Here is a 22862-nt window from a genome sequence, read left to right on the forward strand (position 1 = left end):
TGAATCCTGGTTCTATCATTTCCTGGCTGTGTACTCTTGCAAGGAGTGATGTTACCAGTCTGCACTCAGTCTCTCCACGTGCGAACTAATAGTACTAATATTACGCACCCACAGGGCTGTTGAAGGTTACTGCATGCAAGGTGCATACACAGTCCTGTCTTAGCACAGTGTATTCACTGCTTACTATGTTAACTATCAGTATTATGGAGTTCACATTCTCATAGGGAGACAGATCATATCATACACACTAAATATAGTTCAGTAAAGCCCTCTAATGGAGCTCTGAACAAAATGCCATAGAAGCTCTGATGAGAAAGAGAATCATGAGTTCATTTATAATCAGTTTTATTTTGAGCTTTTTTCGCAGCGGTAATCATGGCTGACAGCAAGGCTCAGGGTCTCACAAGAGGTGACCTCTAAGCTGGGCCTTAAAGACTGAATTCACTAGTGGGGAAAAGGTGGACAGGATGTCCAGGGAGCTGGAGCATGAGCAAAGGCTTGGCAGTGTGTAACTGGGTGGCATGTCCAGGGACCGGCAAGTGGTATGGAAGGAACACAGAAGAGGCTGCCAGAAAGACAGGTCAGGGCCAATCATCACAGCAGCACTAGAGAGCATTGTGACCAAATCTACGTTTTACAAAAATAACTTGGCTGCTTCCTGGAAGATGAAATACATAAAAGAGAGACTGAAAGCAGGGAGCCTGTTATGAAATGATCATGGCGGTGAGAATGGAGAGGTGAGGACAGAATACAGAGGGACCTGGAGAGAGAATAGAAAGCACTTAGTGACTGATTGGGTGTGGGGGTAGAGGAACGATTCAGGGATGACTTCACATTCCCACATGAAATAAGAAAAACAGGAAGAGAAGCAAGTTTGGAAAGAGAGATAATGAGTTCGGTGCTATAAATATTAAGTTTGGGGTATCTGCAGGAAGAATACCCAAGCAGGGAGTTGAGAATGTAATTCTGGAGTGCAAGATAGACCCATCCATTATGGTAGGGAGAAGGGAAAGTAGAGAAACAGGGAGGAAGTGACACTTTAAAAAACAAGCCTTATATATATGCACAGCCCAGTAGGTTCTATGAAATAGAACCAGAACTGGACAGGTACTTCTCCAAAATAACCTCTCTACACCAGCAAAACTGGTTCACTCATTGTACCTTCATATGTCTTGTGTGTTCACTCTGCCTCTTTTCTTTCCTCCATTCAATGTATACTGATTGAGCATCTATTATTGTGCCAGGTACTGTTCTAGACTTTGGTGACACAGAAGTGAAAAAGTCAAAACCCTGCCATCAGAGAGTTTATGTTTTAGTGCAGGAAGACAGTCAATAAGCAAGTAACCAAATAAAGATAAAATTTCAAGTAAATAAATGCAATAAGGAAAAAATAAAGCAGGTAAGAGGTTAGAAGGTTACCAAGATGCGAGAGGAAGGGGAACTCTTTGAAACTGAGTAGCTGTCATCAGGGGAGTCATTTCTGATGAAGCAACATTTTAAATGGAGGCCTAAAGTAATGGAGAAAGTCATATGAAAATCTGGAGGAACAATGTTTCAGGCAGAGGAGAGAGCAAGTATGAAGACCCTGAGGTAGGAACCAGCTTGGCATAATTGAGAAACAACAAGGCAGCCAGGTTGGCTAGAATAGACCAAATAATCACAGGGTATCTTGTGACACTTCTGGTACTATTGTCTTGTATTGTTAACTAAATGCTGCTGTTAAGATTTTTCCTGGATTTATATCCCATCTTCCCAGCTCCATGTGAGCCTACTGAGGTCAAGATCTATGTTCCAACTTCATACTCCCACAGTATCTAGAACAATGCTTTGCACATAGTAGGTGTTCTTTCTCCATTCATTTATGTATAATTGTAATTAGTGGTAATTTCTAGGCCGGCCTTGTCCCACTCTCAAACAATTCTGGGCTAATTCCAGAGGTTGCTAAACATCCAGTAAACCACTGATAAGCTATCTCTAGTACTGTTGTGATCAGTAAGAAACTCAAGCTACATCCAGGGCAACACAGAAAGCCCAAACACCAAGATTTACCTTTGCTGTTTGCAAATCTGATGGTTTCACTTAGGCTCTAACATTAAAGACAGAAATATAAGGAAATTCTGCATATGCTCAGAGAAGCTGTCGGCTTTGCCACAGTTCTATGCTTAAACATTATAATAATATTATTATTATCCCACAGGGGTGTCATGAGGATTAATGAGACATTTTCAAATCACTTTGAGCTACTCCACTGGGGGTACTAAATAAATGGTATACTTGCTCCTGAAGTGCCACTTTTGACATTGATTTGTTGTGATGGGTTCTGCTGTCCAACAGGGCTAGAATTTGCCCACCAACTCATTTCCTATAAACAATAGACTAGCCATCAGAAGAAAGTGGTTTTCACTTAAAATAAATATGAATTGAAGTAAACTAGTCAGCAATGAGAAGAAAATTGGGTGCTGTTAGAAATCTAGTATTTACAAAGCACACACAGTGATCAATATAAGAGTTTCACAGTGTGATACAGTAAAGTGAACATTGGATTTGGAAGTAATCCAAGATTTTAAGCCCAACTCTGCCACAAACGCGCTGTGTGAGCTTGAAGAAACAAACTTCTCTGGGCCTCAAATATAAAGTCAGGACCATCCTAAGAAGCTCATAAGCAGTCTTCCAAACAAAACAAATACACGAAAGGAATGGAAATAGTCATTTCTGAAGGAGAGAGATCACAGAAGGGAGGAGCTGTGACCATCCATCACAGGACCATCCTCTGTTCTGCTCTTCCTTGCCATTGATTAATATTAATCTCAGTACTAATTCCTGCAAATGGAGAAATTAATCACTTTCTAAGTCAGACACAGAAGTGCATGAAACATTCGGTCTTTAAAAATAGGGTCTTTGCCTTTCTACCAGCCATCCTTGCAGCGAGCCATCTGTCTTATACTTAGATTTAAATATATGAATGATTGATTATACTGCTACCCTAATTACCAGCTCAAGTACACTGTTCTAGTTTTGTGAGAGAGTACTTTACATGGTTGTCCACTTTTACCATCTTACAACATGTTACTGCCTTCAGTGCCTGGCACTGACCTGGAGGCGATGTGGAAGGTAAAGGACAGTAAAAAACATGGGTGCTTGTTGTACCCAGAAAAGGCAAAGATGGAAACCCTATGGCATAACTGAGTAACATGCTATACTGGGAGCTCGGTTTCTCCCCACCACTCATCCCAGGAATCTCAGTGGCCCTGCGCTCAGAAGAAATAAATGTTGACACTCCAGAGCAGATGGAAATACAAAGCATCACTTGCTGGGGAATTCAATTCAACAAACGTATACTGAGTGCCTACTATTGATCAGGCACTTTGGTAGTTGTTAGGAATATAAATTGGATAAGATCTGGCTCTGCCCTAGAGAACCTCACAGTTGAGAGTGGTATGGAAAGCAATGGACCACAAATCACTCTTGCTTCAAGTCAAATTGTCAGCTAAGGTATGAAGGGTGAGGGAATTGTCTACACAACAGTTCCTCTTTTGTAAATGATTTGAATGATACCATCGAAAACACATTTTTAAGCCTAGGGTTGACTCTAAATTGGAGTTGCCAAAACGTCTGGAAACAGAAATTGTGTTCAGTGTGCCCACAACAATTTAAAGAAATAGTTTAGGTTCAAAGGGGACAATTGTTAGTTATTATCACCATGCCAAAATCAAGCAACAGAGATACAAGTTGCAGAATGACTGTTCTCTCAGTTTAACAACTAGAGCGTGACCAGTTCCCTATGGCAAGGCCAGCGGTGGAACATCAGGCACGGCCTAGGTACTGGTCTGGCTCCCGTCCCTCCCACCACGGACTTAAGATGTGAATTTCCTTTTTCATTTTCCTCTAATTTTTGCACTGATAGGAAACTCACTGTACTGAAAAGGCCAGGCTGCCCTCGCCAAACCTAACCAGAAACTGGGTCCTTGACTCTTCCTAATGGCTGAAATCTCAGCTACGAAAGGTAGTGTGAACTATCCACGGCAGAAGTGAAGTCCCTGAACGTCTTTAATGACCATTTTCTTCAGACTCCGGGTGCGAAACTCCTCAGTACCCATTACTCCGCTGGGCTTCTCATCCAAATTATCTAGAGCCCTCCCGGCCTGGCGGTCTTTCACCCTCGAGTGGGCTCAGGATGCAGGCACCCGGCTTGCCTCTTGCCCAGGGCGCCCACCTGGCCTGCCACTCCCTGCCTCGACACCGCGGCGGCCCCACAGCAAGCCCCCATCCTCCCTCCTAGCCCGCCTCCGCCTTCGGCCACCTCGGCTCCGCGGAGCCAGCCTCCGCGGGGGGCCCAGGTGGATCTTGCGGGGCGAGGAGGCCGGCGCCCGCCGGCTGCGGTGCGGCCCAGGGCCAATCTGGAAGCCGCGCGACGGCGACGCGGCCTCGGGGGGCCGGAGAAGGGGCCGACTGGGCTGGGCGAGGGCTCCGTGGGGACGCCGAAGTGCAAAATATGGGCGTTCGGGTGGCCCAGGGGGACGAGGAGGGCGGCGGGGAAGAGCTGGGCCCCGCGGCTCCCAGGGAGCGGGGCGCGCGCCCGCGCGGTGGGCCGGAATCCGGAGGGGACGCGGAGGGGCGGGAGCGCGCCCCGCGGAGGAGGGAGGAGGAGGGCTGAGGAGGCGTCACTTTGGAGGATCCCGGCGGACAGCGCCAGACCCAGACCGAGCCTCGCGGCAGCGACAGCAACAGCAACAGGCGGCGGGCTCGGCGGGAGGCGGAGGCGGCGAAGGGGCGGGGAGCTCGAGGAGGAGCGAGCCGGCCCCGCGCCGCCGCCTGTTCCCCGCCGCATGGACGAGCACTTCAGCCTCCTGCGCTCGCCGCCGCCGCCGCCCTCCGCCCGCCACCGCGCCCACCCGCCGCAGCACCCCGCGAGCGGCGGCGGCGGCGGCGGCGCCCACACGCTGGTGAACCCCGGCTACGCAGAGCCCGCCGCGGGCCCCGAGCTGCCGCCGGACATGACGGTGGTGCCCGGGGACCACCTGCTGGAGCCGGAGGCGACCGACGGCGGGGGTGACCCGCCTCAGGGCGGCTGCGGTGGCGGCGGCGGCTGCGACCGCTACGAGCCGCTGCCGCCTGCGCTGCCCGCCGCCGGCGAGCAGGACTGCTGCGGGGAGCGCGTGGTCATCAACATCTCGGGGCTGCGCTTCGAGACGCAGCTCAAGACCCTCTGCCAGTTCCCGGAGACTCTGCTGGGCGACCCCAAGCGGCGCATGAGGTACTTCGACCCGCTCCGCAATGAGTACTTTTTCGACCGCAACCGGCCCAGCTTCGACGCCATCCTCTACTACTATCAGTCCGGGGGCCGAATCCGCCGGCCGGTCAATGTGCCCATCGACATCTTCTCCGAGGAGATCCGCTTCTACCAGCTGGGCGAGGAGGCCATGGAGAAGTTCCGCGAGGACGAGGGCTTCCTGCGGGAGGAGGAGCGGCCCCTGCCCCGCCGAGATTTCCAGCGCCAGGTGTGGCTGCTCTTCGAGTACCCGGAGAGCTCCGGGCCGGCCCGGGGCATCGCCATCGTGTCCGTGCTCGTCATCCTCATCTCCATCGTCATCTTCTGCCTGGAGACGCTGCCCGAGTTCCGCGATGAGAAGTACTACACTGCCTCGCCGTCGCAGGAGCTGTACGAGACGGCCAGCAACAGCACGTCGGGGGTTCCCGCGGGAGCCTCCAGCTTCTCGGATCCCTTCTTCGTGGTGGAGACTCTGTGCATCATCTGGTTCTCCTTTGAGCTGCTGGTGCGGTTCTTCGCTTGCCCCAGCAAAGCCACCTTCTCGCGAAATATCATGAACCTGATAGACATTGTGGCCATCATCCCTTATTTCATCACTCTGGGCACCGAGCTGGCTGAGCGACAAGGCAATGGACAGCAAGCCATGTCCCTGGCCATCCTGAGAGTCATCCGCCTGGTGAGGGTCTTCCGCATCTTCAAGCTCTCCCGCCACTCCAAGGGGCTGCAGATCCTGGGGCAGACGCTGAAGGCTTCCATGCGGGAGCTGGGGCTGCTCATTTTTTTCCTTTTTATTGGGGTCATCCTTTTCTCCAGCGCGGTGTATTTTGCGGAGGCAGACGACCCCACTTCAGGTTTTAGCAGTATCCCTGATGCCTTCTGGTGGGCTGTGGTAACCATGACGACCGTAGGTTACGGTGACATGCACCCAGTGACCATAGGGGGCAAGATTGTGGGGTCACTCTGTGCCATCGCTGGTGTCTTGACCATTGCTTTGCCAGTCCCTGTGATTGTTTCCAACTTCAATTACTTCTACCACCGGGAGACAGAAGGGGAAGAGCAAGCCCAGTACCTGCACGTGGGAAGTTGCCAGCACCTCTCCCCTTCAGCCGAGGAGCTCCGGAAAGCGAGGAGTAACTCGACTCTAAGTAAGTCGGAGTATATGGTGATCGAAGAGGGGGATATGAACCATAGCGCTTTCCCCCAGACCCCCTTCAAAACGGGCAATTCCACGGCCACCTGCACCACGAACAATAATCCCAACTCCTGTGTCAACATCAAAAAGATATTTACCGATGTTTAATGTATGAAACAAGTGACATGCTGTGCCCAGTATTGTGTGGAACGTGCCCCCTTGGTCTGTGTATGCCCTTGTTTTATACATTTCCAGACCATTCATCAAGGAAAGGACATGAAGAAGTGGAAAGCACACTTCATTCTCTCTCTCCCTACTGCTTCATACTGAAACAGGTGTCTGTTTTGCAAGTGGGCTGCATTCTCTCAGCTCTCCTTTTTTTCTCTCTCTCCCTCTCTTAATATTTCGAACAACAAACTTACTTTAAACTTGAGTTTCAGCACATGCTCTGTAAAAAAAAAAAAAAAAAAAGACAAAAAAAGAAAACCAAACAAAAAAACTGTACATCCTGGAAGGAAATGAAACTAAAGAACAGAGTAACTGTCTAACCTCAGAATCCAAAGGCAGCTGTTTCTTTACTAAGTAAAGCAGGCACATACTTAAAGGATGCTTCGGTTTGATGGACCCATCAACACTATTGAATATTTAGTTCAATTGCCAACACTGTGGATAGGTGGATGAAAAGTCTATTTAGAACAATGACTTGTAAACCCACCGTAAGTTTATTTGTTTTCAACTGGAATTTCTATTTGGAAGCCCCCCTCCCGGAATTTTAAGGATCTCTACAACTTTGAACTAAGGGAAATGCCCAAGATGTCCCGATCTGACCAATTAGTTTAACTCTTTGGGGCTTGTTAAGCATTTCGAAAGTATTAGATGAAGAGATTCCTATGAAATTCTGTATTCATTCTAGCTAACATCTATCAAAGTCTAGAAACAGATGTTTTCAGTGCTGCTGAGAGAAACAAAAAAATTTCCTAATGCATCTGAGAGATAAGCTTCTGCAGTATCACAAGAAGATTAAAGTGGCAGACACTCCTTCCAGCAGAAGTTACTAATTCGGACCTGACTGATGCAGTTCCCATAGCAACCCATGTTTCCCGGGAAACCCGAAAAGGTTGTCATGGCATCTCTTGCTCTCTAGCCCCACCCCCTAGCCCCTGCTGTTTCCACAGTAACCTTTCCAGATGGTTCCTACTTACATGATTTCACAAGGAAAACCACTGTTTGAATAAACCGCACAAGTAAAGTCTGAGAATCCAAAGTGGTGAAATGAATCACAAAATGCATATTTTTACTACAGAAAATCACTGATGTCATCCCATATTGACTGAATTGAAAAGGAAAATGTCGTCATTGGAATGTTAAATATACACTACAGTAAACCATGATTTGAATGAAATGCCAGTAATTAGGCAATCATTTTAAAAGATGCTTCTCTACTGTTTTCTTTTCCCAAGAAGCCAACAAATGAAGTTAAAAAGCAAACGTCAAAGTGTTCTGCACATAAGCAAGTGAAAGATTCAATCAATATACCTGAAACCTTACTACAAGGGACCTTCAGACTTCCTCTTTAAAAACATTATCCAGATCCCACAACAACAGTGTCACCATCACAGCCCTTGAAAAACTAAATATACTTGAAAAATATAAAGGATGCACACTTTTAACTGAGGGAATTGCAGACAATCAATAAGAAGGAGGAACAGGAAGTAACCAAACCTTGGGGAAGTACTTGCAAGTTTCAGCCATGTGCCAGGGATGGCCAGAAGACAGCATCAGGTGAGCACTGTGGGAGCTACTGAGAACACTCTCTTTTTGTACAGGGAACCAGGGGGGTGCCATTCGTATCTAGATTTGTGCTAACTTGCAAAATCAATAGTTTTATATTCATTATATGCTAGGTGCCTTTTGAAGATCATTTATAACACCTTTTCTGTTTGATGTCCAGGTTGCCAACTATTCTTTGGTTTCCATTGTTTATTGCAAAAAAGTGGGAAAAGAGTCATTTCTCTTCAGAATAACCTTCACCCAAACTGAGCTGACAATGATTCCACTCCTTTTACTAACCTCCTTGGCTTCTGAACAACGTGTTTCCCCTGAAAAACGGATAAAAGGCAGACCTGCTGTTAGATTATTGGTCTGATTTCATTTACATAATTATTTAGTAGTGTGCAATTGTACAATTCTTCAAAACAAAGATGGTTAACATTGCAATAAGGGTAACATTTTATTTTAGCATATTCAATTTATTGAATATACATTATATAAAGCATGAATTATGCATTATCCACAATTGCTTTTTGGTTTGATAGGTTTAACTATTTTATCCTAGAGTAGGTGAGAGTTACACTATTTTTAAAGCTCATAAAATATTTTCAGGTGGTCAGAAGCCTACTTACTTTATTATTTGTGCATTTGAGAGAGTGAAAAATGATGATTATGACTATATGAGGGGGAAGGGGAGGAAAAGAAAACAAAAACCCAAAAAAACAGAAGCAAGAAATCTGTGTACCTGGTCATAGAGTCATTGTTCTTATATATGGTCTTCGAAATAGAACTCCTTTATCTAGTTCCCTTTGCTACTTGTTTAACCCTTTAACATTGATCCACCTTTTGACCAAACTTTTGGTATTCTTAATGACCAGAAGTTGTTTTTAGGACCCATTTTAGTGGTGATATGTAGATACACTCTAGTAATTACATAAGAATAATTTTTGTATCTGTTCTTAAAAGATGTTAGCATAAGGATGAACAAAGTGCAGTAACAGTTTTATTCACAGTTATTCAGAAGATGTAGAAACCCTGATTAGTTCTATAAGTAAATTATGGTTGTGCCATAATTTTTGGAATTGTATGGTTTTAAAATAACAGTAATACAAAGGAGACTTTTTTTTAACCCAGAAAAATATGACTTTTGAGTCATAACTTTGAGGTAGTATTATTCCTTCTGGTTGCCATATTGTAAGCTCCTTGAAGGTTATAGGTTCTGTACAGGTCTTGACAAAGTTTTGGATTCTAGTGCCCAGCACCAGATGTAGCACCTTGTTTGTATTCAATACATTTGATGAGTGAATGGCTATTATCTTACATTAGTGTTATTTTCAGGCTTTTAATGAAGTGATTTAAAGCATAAGCTCTGCAGTCATATTGCCAGGGTGTGAATACTGTATGACCTTGAGCAAATTACTTAATCTCTCTGTGCTTCAGTTTCCTTATTTGTAAAATGAGGATAATAAATAGTACCTCATAGGGTTGTTGTGTTACCCTCATAGGGTAAATGTTAATGCAGGCATATTGCATCAGAGATTTTGCCAAGAGATTACATTACATTATTTGCTAAGGGATTACATTATGATTGTGATCATTACAGGCACTGTATAATTAATATCAAGCCTTGTGAATGGCATGAAATACATCAATTATCAGTGTCTTGCTATTTACTTTCTATAATAACAATAATAATTACGATTTGTTAAGGGTCAATCATGTCCAGGACACTTCTCAACTCTGCAAGGTAAGTGGTATTAACCCTATCTTAGGAGGGTAAAAAACAGAGGGTTAAAGCTCAGTGATTTCCCTAAGACTTCACAGCTAGCAAGAAATCCAGCATGATTTAAAGCTAGGTCATTGTGACCCCAAAACCCATGTTCCCTTTATTGAGTGACTTGAAAGAGATTGAGAAAATAAATTTCTTATGCTTTTAGGTTTGACTTCAGCCCATGTTACTAATTAATGAATTCATGTAAAGAACATATTTCCAGAAATGTAATTCATTCGGCGTACCGAAAAATTAACCCTTTTTTAACCATCAGATATTTTTAACCATAGGGACCAAATACGGTATTTAAATCAGATGAAGAGACTGACTTTTCTAGTAACAAAAGATTATTTTCTTACGTGATTGATTTATCTGGATTTAATATTATAGTACTCAGAAAGTATAATTAGTCTTGGTAGTGATACCTGCTAGGACAATGGATATTTTTTCAGTTTTAAGATTAATTTCCTATTTTCATGTGTTTTAATCTACAAGAGGTGATAGTATTGCTATTATGCAGATTGTTGTTTTTCCATCTTCTCATACTTTGCTTAGGTTACTGAAGAACCATGCCAGAAAACAGTATAAACATTTTGACTGTCCCTTATTAAGAAGGGGGAAATTACTTAGAACAATAGCATGGAAAGCAGAAGGAGGTTGCCAGTTCATTGCAATTTGTGACATTATTGCCTAACCTAACCACTCCATGAATCTTTAAGAGCAACTGTGCTTAAAAAAACAATTAGAATATAATTGTGACCCACATGATAGTTGTAGCCCCTTCCCTGAGGTCCTAAGGCATTTAGAAAATGAAAATGGGTAGTGAATTGGGCTTAGAGCAGAATGCTAATGAGTCTAAGTTTACACATGCTACTTAACTTTGTCAAACCACAGACTTCACTGAGCTCAATTGCTTGTTTTGAATGTTGAAAGGTATACGTATGTCTGTGTGTACAAGAGATTCATGGGAGGAGGTGTGATTGGATCAACACACATCTGTCAAAACCCTGGGAAAATGTATATACCCTATAGCTGGTGAATCCAGAGATAAAAACAATAACATTGCTATTGTTTTATTTCTTATGTATTGTTTTAAACTGATATTATAGCAAATTTAAATACCCACCAACTAAGGTGACATAATCACAAATGGCTACACATAAGAGGAGTGTTATATCAGTTATTTCTCAACTTTGAAATAAAATTTGGGGATTGAAATTTTAAATACACAGTATGAAGAAATTCAAAGCTATGGTTCATCTACATAAAGCTTATTGTTTACCTCTTTGGTATATAACATACTCAAGTAATTGCTTTGCTGATCATATATAAATCCAATATATATAATATATGCCAATAATCTATTCCTTTGAGAACCGTAACTGTAATTTACTGACTTCTCAATACATCTAAAATGTCAACATTTTCTACAGTAGTTACGAGTTCTTTCTACCTCTCAACTGTGAATAGAAGTGAGAGCCCCTCCCACTAAGAAATGCAAAGAAGCACATGTGCCCCTGAGTCTGAAGACTTACAGAAACACTGTGAGATAGAGGTAAATGGGGAAGAGGATATTGAGGGATTGCATTTTAGGGTGGGGTTTTTTTCTTTCTGTTTTGTATTTGGCCTTTTAGACTAAGGAGAATAAGACTATTGCTTTTATACTACTAATTTCCTACATTTTGTGTAGTAACTTTATACATAAATGAAACCACTTGTTTTTTATAACCTGCTGAAAGTGGTTGATAATCTTTGAGAGAAGGCAAATCAGAGAAGACAGGAAGAAGGGAAGCCATGCAGTACCCAAACCTTACCACTGTTACTCAGCCCCCAACCTCCTGCCAGAAAATGGCCATTGCCACAGAGTATACATGATAATAGTATTCTTTAAATTATTCAGACAGGTTAGAAAATTTTCAAATATTTGTCTTTGTTTTCAGTGATGCTATGAACTAATTTTACCTTTGACATTGTAAAGAAAAAACATTTTACAAAAAAACGTTTTCATGTTTTTTCTCTCTCTTTTTTTCTTTTTTTTGGTACTGGATGTGTTTTTTCTTACATTTCAGAGTTTGCACCATTAAACCATCAAATGCATTAAAGAAGAGATCTGGAAAAGAGGCTTCATCATTTTCTTGGGAGCCATTTTATTATTGTTGCAATCTAAATAGTGCAGAATAGGAACTCTCGCTTGAAAAGTAAATCCTGGGATTCTGATTGTTAGTAAGATAACATTTAAATGAACAAAAAATCATGTTTCCTCCTATCTGAAGAATGTTAGGAATAAATCTGTGCGTGCAGGGCTCTGACTTTGCAGATCCAGGGATCATAGCCCCCAGCATGGTGATAGGGAATGGAGAGGAGCTTTTTCTCTACCGATGAGCCCCCAACCTCACCCTCACCCCTCCCTTGAGAGCACAAAGGCTCTGGGGAGTCTCTATGGAGATCCCCACCAACTCCTTAGAATGAAAATCAGCATTGTGCCTACGTGTTATAGGCCAGTCAGCACTGCTGTTTCACTTGTTTTCCACTAAGTTTATTTTAAACTCTTTTTCTTTAAGAATCCTAAGGTTCTTATTTTTTTGCATTTAAACATGTTCCTTAAATTAAAGCCTTTAATTTAATTTGGAAGAGAAACCAGTGGGGTTAATTTATTACACTCCCACACACACACACACACACACACACACACACACACACACACACGCATGCACACACACTTCACCTCTTCATAAGTTATTTCCTATCCTAAGATGTATTTACTTGTTGTCTGTAGATCTAAACAGTCTAATTCTTTTTCTGAAAATTAGTGAATTTCCAAAATATTTGCTTTCATTCATATGTGCAGCATAAACATTTACAAATCATTTTTATTTTTCAAAGCCTTGCTTAAAAGGCAGTTTTATTGTATCTATTAATGTAGTAATATGTATTAAATTCAAAAAGTAGTAAATACATTCAGTCTATAACTGAGTTTTGTCATTTCGCCTCCTAAATATCTCTATAAAGAATCCACTTTTCTAGATCGCTACCACTACCAGAGTCTATACTCCTATCACCTCTATGCTGGATAAGTGTGAAGATCTCTTAACTGGCCTTCCCACATTTCCTGTGGCCAACCTGACCCTTTCTCCACCTGCTAGCCAGAATGATATTTTCGAGACTCAATCTGATTATATCACCTGCCTCTGCTTAAAATTCTCTCAAGGTCTTTTCCTGTTCTTTGGGTCTATTAGTATAGAGACCCAAAGGCCTAACATAGCCTTCATGGCCCCATAGGATCTGGCTCAGCCCTCGTGTCTAGCCTTATCCTATACCTGTGCTCCTTCCCTCATTCTGCTGTACTCCAGCAACCCTGATCTTCTTCCAATTACAGAATAAGCTCCCTTTTTAAGAATGGGGATCTTTGCAAATGTTCCCACTACTGGCCCCTTCCTTCCCTCCTCATCTCATTCACTTCTATTTTTACTTCCTCCAAGATATCTCTCATGACTAGTTTAATCAATTCCTCTATTATGGTATATTTCATCAAATTTAAGTGCTTTTGATTATTAGAACCACCATTATTTTATATGCCTTTAAAAACAAAGAAAACCTGCCAATTATACAGGAAAGTACCAGTGATTTTAAGGTACATCCTAATTTCATAGCTGCTCAAATCTAAAACAGTATATCTTAGAATGAGTTGAATATAGTATGTTATCTTGACATAGCTGTAATTTTACATTAATTTGTGTTGTATAATTAATGTCTGTTTCCTCTGTGAGAGTGGGGACTCTATCTCTCTTTGTTCACCGTTGAATCCCTTCCCATTCTCTCTGGAATCTGTTCAGGCTTTCACCCCTACCACTTCACCAAAAGTGCACTTTTCAGGGTCAGTGGTGACCTCCTATAGCTATACCCAGGGCCATTTCTCAGTAGTCATTTCATTTGACCTATCAGAAGCATTTGGCACTGTAGAATACATTCCCACTTCTGGGAAGAAATTTTTCATTTAACTTTCAGGATACCACACTCTGGATTTTCTTCCTACCTCTCTGACCTTTCCTACTCAAACTCTTTTACTGGTTCTTCCTCACCTCTCCCGGGTCTTCATGTTGGAGAAACCCATGCTCCATGGCTTAGTCCTTAGACCTCTTTTCTTTCTGAATTCAGTCTTATTCTCATAGCTTTAGATGATCTATACGTAAATTTATATCTCCCACTTGGACCCCTCTCCCGAACTCTGGATTGAATTTCCAATTGTCTACTTGACATCTCCACTTGCACAGCTAATGTCTATCTCCAACTTAATATATCCAAAACTGAGCTTCCTTCTCCTCCCCCACCCCCGCCATCAAGCCTATGCCCCCTGACTTCTTCCCCATCTCAGTTACTGGCAACTTCAATTTTCCAGTTGCTCAAGCTAAAATCCTTCGAATCGTCTTTCTCTCTTTCTCTTACACCCCTTATCCAATCTGTTTGCAAATCCTATTGGCTCCACTTTTTAAGTGTTTCCAGAGTCTTACCACTTCTGCTACCATCCAAGCCATCGTTATCTCTCATCTGGTTTTTACAGATGATTTTCGACCCTCCTGACTGGCCCCCTGCCTCCTATCCTTTCCCCTGCCTGAGTCTATTCTCAACATAGCGGCCGGAGTGTTCCTTTTAAAACACTTGTCAGATCATGTTACTTCTTTGCAGCAAAACCCCCACTTGGCTCCCCGTTTCACACAGAGTATAAACTAAAGACCTTACAGTGGCCTACAAGGCCCTACCTCATCTAGCCCCCGTTACCCTTCTGATCTTATTTCTGATTCCTCTTCAGATTCATCCTTAACTGCAGCTGCACTGGCCTCCTTGCTTTTCCTCAAATATATCTGGCATGCTCTATTCAGGTCTCTGTACTTCCTATTCCCCTGCCTGGAAGGCTGTAGCGTCTGCTCTCTGCACGGCTCGTTCTTTCACCTCCTTAGGTGTCACTGTCTCGGTGGAGCCTCTCCTGGCTGCTCTGTTTAAAATTGCCACCTCCACAGGACTCCCTATACCTTCCTCTGATCTGTTTTATCCTCTAAAATATTAGACATTTCACTTACTTTGTTTATTGCTGTCTTCCCTTCACTTCCATGAGAACAAAGATTTTTGTCTGTTCTTTGGGACTGTATCCTCCAAGGCCTAGAATATTACCTGGAATAAGGTTAGTGCTTAATGAGTATTTATTTGAGGGAGCGATGAGAAGAAGGGAGTAGCATTCCAGTTTGAGCGTTTTTAAACTACAAACAAAATGTTTGTGTTGTGTATCTATGCTTCATTTTATCACTGTGAGGCTTGTACTCCTCACCATGCTCTTTTGGATGAAATTCCTCGTAATTGGTTCACTGGAGAAGCCTTCCATTTGGCAAAACATGCTCCAGCAGGGACGTGTTAAATATAACATTATATGTGATGTCGCTTCTAATCGCCAAGGGTATCTGGAAGTCAGAATGCCTCACAGAGACGGTGTTTCCTACCTAATAGCTAATAGAATGCTCTTTATAAATGATATTCAGTATATACTTGTTGACTGGTTGACCCAAGTAGTACAGACAGCAAAAATCAGAACAAGCAATTAATATATCCAGGAACTTACCTATCTAGCAGACATTCTAAGAAACTTCCCTGTAAGTTCAGTCTTGGTTTCAGTTAATAGTGAGTCCTTAAACACCCATGGGGTCTTCAGGACTATGGAAACTGATTGAATAAATTATTAGAGATCTCATCAATGAATCACGTTAAAGAATTATATTACTGTACATAAGGCCTTACTGGATAAAATTATTTCTTTTACAATATAACCTAATTTTTCATGTAGTTGTCAAGTTATGTGGTAGGATCACAAAAATCGGCTATTTTTAAAAGTGATTTGTTCATGTATGAAAGAAGATCCATCCATGAGAAATAAGGGTGGATTCTTAGAATGACAGTTATAATGGCAAAACTTAAGCTGCTTCTAAATAAAATAAGACGGAAGGTGAGAGACAGTCCAGTAGCATATGTTGGTATTGGGAGATTCCTAGCAGCCTTGAAAAGCCAAAGTGTAATATGGAATTACTGAAACTAATTAAAACATTGATATAAATGAGTACTGCAGACATTGCCATGATTTTAGGCAACATGATAACAAATGCACTTTCTCCTGCTGTAGGAAATGGGGATTCTTCTGATGTGAATAGCAAGGAGCTTTTCCCACACCACTTGTGAATTTTCTCCTTTCCCTGGATTTCTCAGGCAGACCAGACCAGAGATTCACCTGGGTGTTGCCTCTGCATATGCAGTGGCACAATTTCCTTACCAGATACGTCACCAAATTAATCCAAGCTAATGCATGTCTGCATATGCTTGAGATTACATCTGTAGACCAGTAGAACTTAGAAACTCTTTCATCTTCTGTCACTTTGTACAATTAAGGCCACATAGGACAGAGATCATTTCTCTCTTCTGAGGACACATTGTTAGGATTTTTTAAAGAAATGGCACAGACTAGAGAATTGAAAATGCATAATTTTCATTTCTTTTTTTTTTTTCTGGTTTTGGGTGAGGAATTGTAACATTGTTTATTTTTATTATTTAACTCAGTATGGGTTTTTCCAGATATTCTCTTGTAACCTGGTATAGCCAAGGTATTGGATATTTAAGAGGCAGCCTCACATGCCATTACATTTTATATTTACCTCAGGTAAGACTACAGGACAAAACAAAATACCTGGTGTATTTGAGGAAGAGCAATGTGTATTTGAGGAATTCACTAATCTATTACTTTTATAAGAAATTGTCATTAAAATCAGTTAAACAAGAGTGACTCTATGTGAGATTTAAAAATGTAGTAAGCGACTAAAAACCATAGAGAGAAATAATTTCTCCAAGTAAGAACTGTGTCTGAGTTGCTTTATACCTAGGTTCTGTAAACTTTTTACCTGCAAACATTTTAACTCATTTTGAAAGGTCAACTTATATTGCTATAAATTATATTACTATAAATATATTACTATGTGAATTGAGGAGATTTATTTTTAGTAGACCTAAATACGATTAAAGTAGTACTGCTTACACCTCACAGCTCATTTTCGCATGACTTTCAGATTTTTGACAAAGCTCACATCTTGGCACATTACCAGTTTTAATTACTGCATGAGTTTAAACTTTTTCTGCTCCCCAAGAGTGCATAATTTTCCAAGAGGACAATCAGAGAATTATACACAACTTAGCAAGAACTCTTTCTAGTCCTTGGGGCTAATTCATGACCATTTAGCTGGTAGAATTTGTAGAAGTTGTTGATGTGCAGCCAACTGCAAGTTATTTAGTAGATGTCAAAGTATAGACACACGAGGACAAAGTTCTCATAACACCGCGTCACGGAATGATTTCAGCTTTTTCCTCATCAGACACGAGTTAGTGAGGCTAACAGGTAACCTGGATATCTGCACCTCTTTCATTTAGGCCTGAGTAGAGGTATCTTTTTCACAGACTTGACAGCTATTGAAATTTGACTATTCTTATCCTTTTTTCTTGCTTTATATCTTAGAATATTTATTTGGTCAAATATTGATATCTTCAATTATAAGTCACCATTATACTTTCTTTCTCTCTTCTGTAATTTTGATACTTAAGTCAATGTTCATTTTTCTAAGCCCTTCAACCAATTTCTTAGCCACTAATAGAAACAATATGATTACCATCTAAAATCACTTTTATTTTTTGTTTTGTTTCTGTTGAATTGCAACTCCTTCCGCACCTACAGTCTATTAGGATGCCAAGCTGTACCAGACTTAATAATCCCAAGAGCCTTGAAGCAGGTATTGACACATGAAGTTAAAGAAAGCCCCAGCCCCTTATATAAAAAGGGTGCATCAAGAAAAGAATAGCGTAATAGAACCATCTCAAGGTAATCAAAGCTGCAGTAGCATTGAGCAGAAGCTAGACACCGAGGAAATAAAAAGAGTATCATATCATTCATGTTACTTGTGATTTCTTATAATGAGTCGTCATCAATAGCTAGTAGACCGCTGTAATTTTAAGACTTTCGTAATGAACATTAAGTGCACTATGATGCAAGAATGTACTCTTGCTTTTGACTGAAGACCAGGGTTAAGAAGAAGTTACCTCCTTCATGAAGGATGAGCAAGTATAATCCAGGCCAAAAAGGAAGACTTTTCACTAGATAATTTCCCAGAATAGTAGGTATACACCATGTAGTTCAGTGAGTGAATGAGTCTTGCATGAAAAGCACAGTCAAATTCCAGGTGGCCATCATTAGGCATTTACAACTGGTTTTGAGACACCTGCTAAGACCAGGAGTATTTATGAGAAACAGTCTTCTCTATGTATTATGATGGATTATATTCACATATTGAAATCTGAAGCTGGGTGTATGATTTTCTGTTTTTGTATGTATAAGTATCACAATTAGTAAATCTCTAGAGTACATAAACCTAATTTTTATATATCCATTCATTCATTCAACGTATGTTTACTGCGTAGCTCCTATGTGTAGACACTGTACAAAGTAATAGGGGTTTATTCATTCACTGAGCATATAAAGTATCTACTGTGTGCCAGACACCATTCTATATTCTGAATGTAGCAGTGAACGAGACAGTTGTGCTGCCTTATGCTATTTTTAAGAAACACTTTATTATCCTTATTTCCAGATGATTTTTTTGTAGTTGGGGAGAGGAAGGCAATACACTTGAACTTTTATTTCTTGGTTCTCCACAGACCTTGGTTAAGTGGCTATTGTTATCTTAAGTTTTTATTCCCTAAAGTGGTATATAACTGTACAGAGTTCATATTTTAAAGGATCAATAGATTTGAAAGTTATTTGTAATGACAGGGTAATCTGTCATTACAGATTATCTGTAGTTCTAGGTACTACATTTGTAGTACCTAGAACATGGTTGTCAAAATACTCATTTTGAGACTGTTTCTCTCTCTCCGTTTTTTTCCTCTCCATAACACTTATCTATTCACTTCAAAGGAGTTCTCATCTTAGATTACCACAGTGGGATGTACAGCCAGAAAAGAAACAACACCTTGAAAATACATTGAGAAAATTGATACATGTATTTTTCTAAAAATCAGTAGACAGTACCTTTCAGATGGTTCTAAAGGTGAAGATATATTTTCCTATTCCAAAGACAATCACATTGGTTTAGACTACATTTGGAGTCCATTATTAATAAGGGGAAAAATGTTCATAATTTCAGCATACTCTGAAACTGTTTCTGACTTATCAGTTAAAAGCCCTCAATATGTGGTTAATGCATTTAGAAAATTAAGTTGCTCAAACTTCTCAAGGTAACAGTAAAAAAAAAATAAAGTTTTTAAAAGTGTAATGAGTAGAATATTTAATATTGACCTAAAGTCTACAATTTTTTAAAAACTAAATATACAGTAAATTATTGTGTTTACTCTGTCCAACAGATACCTGAAGAGCCCTACGTAAAGAACTGTAGAGCTGCACTGACCAGTAGGATGCTCTTTTTAAATTGCTTAGATCAAGGATACAGTGTTGGTTATATTGCTGATGGACAGTGATCTGTCTGCCAGCACATACTTTTGTTTCAGTTGACATTAAATAACATGTCTCTAAGAAATGCTTCATATACAAGAAACAGCTCTGAACCTGGAGGATTCTCTTCAAATTGTGTGCAATATAAAAGATATTGACCAAGAAATAAAGAAGAACATTAAAAATAATAAAGTGTCATTTCAACCTTTTGACATTTTGATGATATTTAATCATCCAAAAACTAATCACTACTGCTAATAAAGAAAACCTAAATGTTTGTTTCTAACAAGGCAACTTATTACACTGTTTTCTTCTTTCATTTAATTACTGGACTACGTTTAACCATGATGTATATTAATGTTATTTTCTCTGTTCTGAGTTATGTGCAACTTTATTTGTGAAAGTGTGTTTTGTACCAAAGCCTCTCATACATAAATTAGCCCGTTTATATGTAAATAAGCGAAGTCTACACTGTGCCCAGATGAATGGTATTAAAGACAGACTTGCCTAAAAGAAATGTGCCTTGCTTGATTAAACATTCTTTTATTTTTTGATTCAGAATGATAGATTTGCAAATTAGTCTTGTAGGTAGGTTTTAGCAGAGCTTAACTTTAAAAAATATAGTAGTACTTATTACATGTTTAAGTTGTCTGTCTTAACTAAAATTTTAACATTTAGTTATACCTTTCAACAGTTCATATATAATATACTAATTTAATTTAGTTTTCATATGATGTTTGGTGTGGTGAGACAAAGCACATTCTTAAAGATATATACAATATTTCATCTAATGTTTTAAGAATTTCTTTAAAAATTGTATCTGTAAAAGTTTTCTTGACTCATTTTCTATTTTTATATTCTTTTAGAAATGGAACTTTTTTCAGTTAAAAAGAAAAGCAAAGTTTTATTTGTAAAAGAGATTTAGGAGATCATGAAAATGGTTTCCCATTTGGGGACATTTCACTTCTGTGCCATTATTAATGTATTTACTGTGACATTTCAGCAGAACGGTAGCTATTTGCATATTATTTAATAAGCCTTATGGAAAGTTAAACTGTGAACATTTAATATAAAGAAGACTTTTCATTTCCATATTTCATTTTCAAAATATACCTGAACAAATGTGTAAAACTCCAATCTCCTGCTATTTAAATGCATAACAATGCTAAGTTATAATACGAGTACTTGTAGAATTTCAATTACTATCAAAATATTGTTGTAGGAAAGCCAAAATTATAACACTTTTTGATGTCCTGTAGAAGGAAATGCAGGTGATGAATTTCACTGTTAACATATAAGAATCAGTAACTGAAACAATCTTATACCTACTAGCAGCGAAACAGACAGGAGATACAATCCAGGTAAATTTCTTTGAGGCAACGTCTACAATGGATTTTGCACAATCTGCTGGTAATTTCTCTGGTCAAAACTTTGAGACCAGATCACTCTAGGAAAAAAGGAAGTAAAAAAAATGACAGCTGTCTCAGATTTGAGCTATGTGAACCTCCAATCTGGATAATTTGTGATTAAAGTGAAAATATAGCTACCGCGGTGTTTTTGTTCTGGTAGCCTGTGTAGTAGAGACACTGGCCCAGAGAATAGTCCATTTCCAGCCACCTTAATACTCATAACTGATGATCACAGCCTGGTCAAATCAGCTATTGGGATGATTGAAACAAACCAAACAACTGTCCTAATAGGAGGTCTTAGAACATGCAGATGTTTTAGTAAGGATCAGTAGGTGTTACCAAAATAGACACAAGAGCTACCTTTATAAAATACCAATGACACAACCTTAAGCATTATAATATGTTTAATATCATATCCACATTATTATTATAGGCTACAGTTTCAAATAAAGACAAAATCTGGGGCTTCCCTGCTGGCGCAGTGGTTGAGAGTCCGCCTGCCGATGCAGGGGACGAGAGGCCCGCGTACCGCAAAAAAAAAAAAAAAAAAAAAAAAATCTGGACTTTGCAATAAAAGCACAGAATCGTACCAGATGAAGAAACTGTCATATCAAGTATGGTTCACCAAATGGGTAGTAAAAATAGTATTATTCTAGATATCAGGAAACCAGAATTCTTACCCACTTTCTGCCCGTGGGACCCTAGATAAGTCACTTACCACTGCTAGGCTTCAGTTTCCTAATTGCAAAATGAATGTTCTGGGTTACTCTCCAAAGCCCTTTCCAGCCCCCAGATTCTCATTATATGCATTTGAAAAGGCTTTGAAGCATACTTAAGTACTCAGATTTTTTATGAATTTCTGAAGGAATGAATAAATTGAAATAAGATTTAAGTCTTGAAAGTGTCATAAATATATCATTCTTCAAATTGCTTGTGAGAGAGAATATGGGATTTTTTTCTCCTCTGAGAATTGTCACTGGTCTATAAATGGGATCATGAAAAAGTAGAAAAAATCACTCTCCGGAATGGAAACAGATTAATGTATTACCTGAAAATGAGGGGAGGTTATTTTTTTTAATTTAATTTGATGTTAAGGTGATTTGAAATCATATATGAAATGCTAAAACTATAGCAGAGCTTTATCATACTCAACATTATAATCCTGGGAGTAGGAGAAGGTAGGAAGAGGTTAGAGGGATAGGAGTGTTTGCCTAACGATCTCTTGATTATTTCCGCATAAGCCGCAGTTTGGTAGAGCAGGTGTCTCTGTGCTTTCATGCTGGCTTTACCAATAACTCTCATGTGCCCTGGGAAAGTCCCTTTAACGTCACTGAGCCCCAATTCCTTTTAGTAATCTGTATGCTTCTTTACATCTTTGAAAATTCTGTATTGTTTTCAGATGGTTGTAATATACATGTTCATGTCCATGTCGCTCCCCTCCAGTCACTTAGATGCCACATCTCTACTCATGTGACTGAACAGACTGCAAATCCAAACATTCATGTTTCCAATGTTTGCTAATTGACTTCAGCAAGATGTAAGACATGGAAATATTTTGATTTTGACCACGGTTTAATTATTATGATTTATCATTTCATCTTTGAATGGTGTTAATTGTCTAAATGAAACGTCTGCTCAAGTGAACCTTTTTAAAAAATGTTGTAGTTGAATAAACACTTAGCAAATCAAAATTAAGTATATCATGTTTCCCAGTGAACTGTAGCTGATTGTAAGGTGCATTTTTGTCACATTTAAAAGTTAATACCTTTTTGGCCCCAGAAACAATGGCTATGAATTAAAATAATATTCACAGAATTTTGTAAATTTTTGTGAATACAAAAGAGGCTTGATAGAGCCACATTGTAATTAATTTTGCTCAGGAGTGAGAAACAAAATTCAGGGATAACCCAAACACTTCTGTTTGGCTTTAGTGGACAGTTGGGAAGACGAAAGGTTATAGGTTTTGTACAACATAGGTAAGATGC

General features: G+C 40.1%; 1 protein-coding gene across 4 annotated transcripts; it reads left to right on the plus strand.

Moving 5' to 3' along the window:
• The first annotated feature begins 4697 nt into the window (after positions 1-4697).
• On the plus strand, positions 4698-21769 carry KCNA3 (potassium voltage-gated channel subfamily A member 3). 4 transcript variants are annotated; one of them, XM_022584104.3, is made up of 3 exons: positions 4698-8183; positions 11376-11497; positions 19381-21769. In XM_022584104.3, the coding sequence occupies exon 1, from the start codon at positions 4827-4829 to the stop codon at positions 6567-6569; it is 1743 nt and encodes a 580-aa protein (XP_022439812.1). In that variant the 5' UTR covers positions 4698-4826; the 3' UTR covers positions 6570-8183; positions 11376-11497; positions 19381-21769. The 4 variants fall into 4 exon arrangements, with proteins under 4 accessions (XP_022439812.1, XP_022439813.1, XP_022439814.1 ...); XM_022584105.3 differs by having other exon boundaries at positions 11379-11497; XM_022584106.3 differs by lacking the exon at positions 19381-21769 and adding an exon at positions 12012-19374.
• Positions 21770-22862: the final 1093 nt, after the last annotated feature.

Source organism: Delphinapterus leucas, chromosome 1 (genome assembly GCF_059928025.1).
Source record: "Delphinapterus leucas isolate spDelLeu-1000000601 "Yukka" chromosome 1, BTC_Dleu_Yukka2, whole genome shotgun sequence".
Classification (NCBI taxonomy): domain Eukaryota; kingdom Metazoa; phylum Chordata; class Mammalia; order Artiodactyla; family Monodontidae; genus Delphinapterus; species Delphinapterus leucas.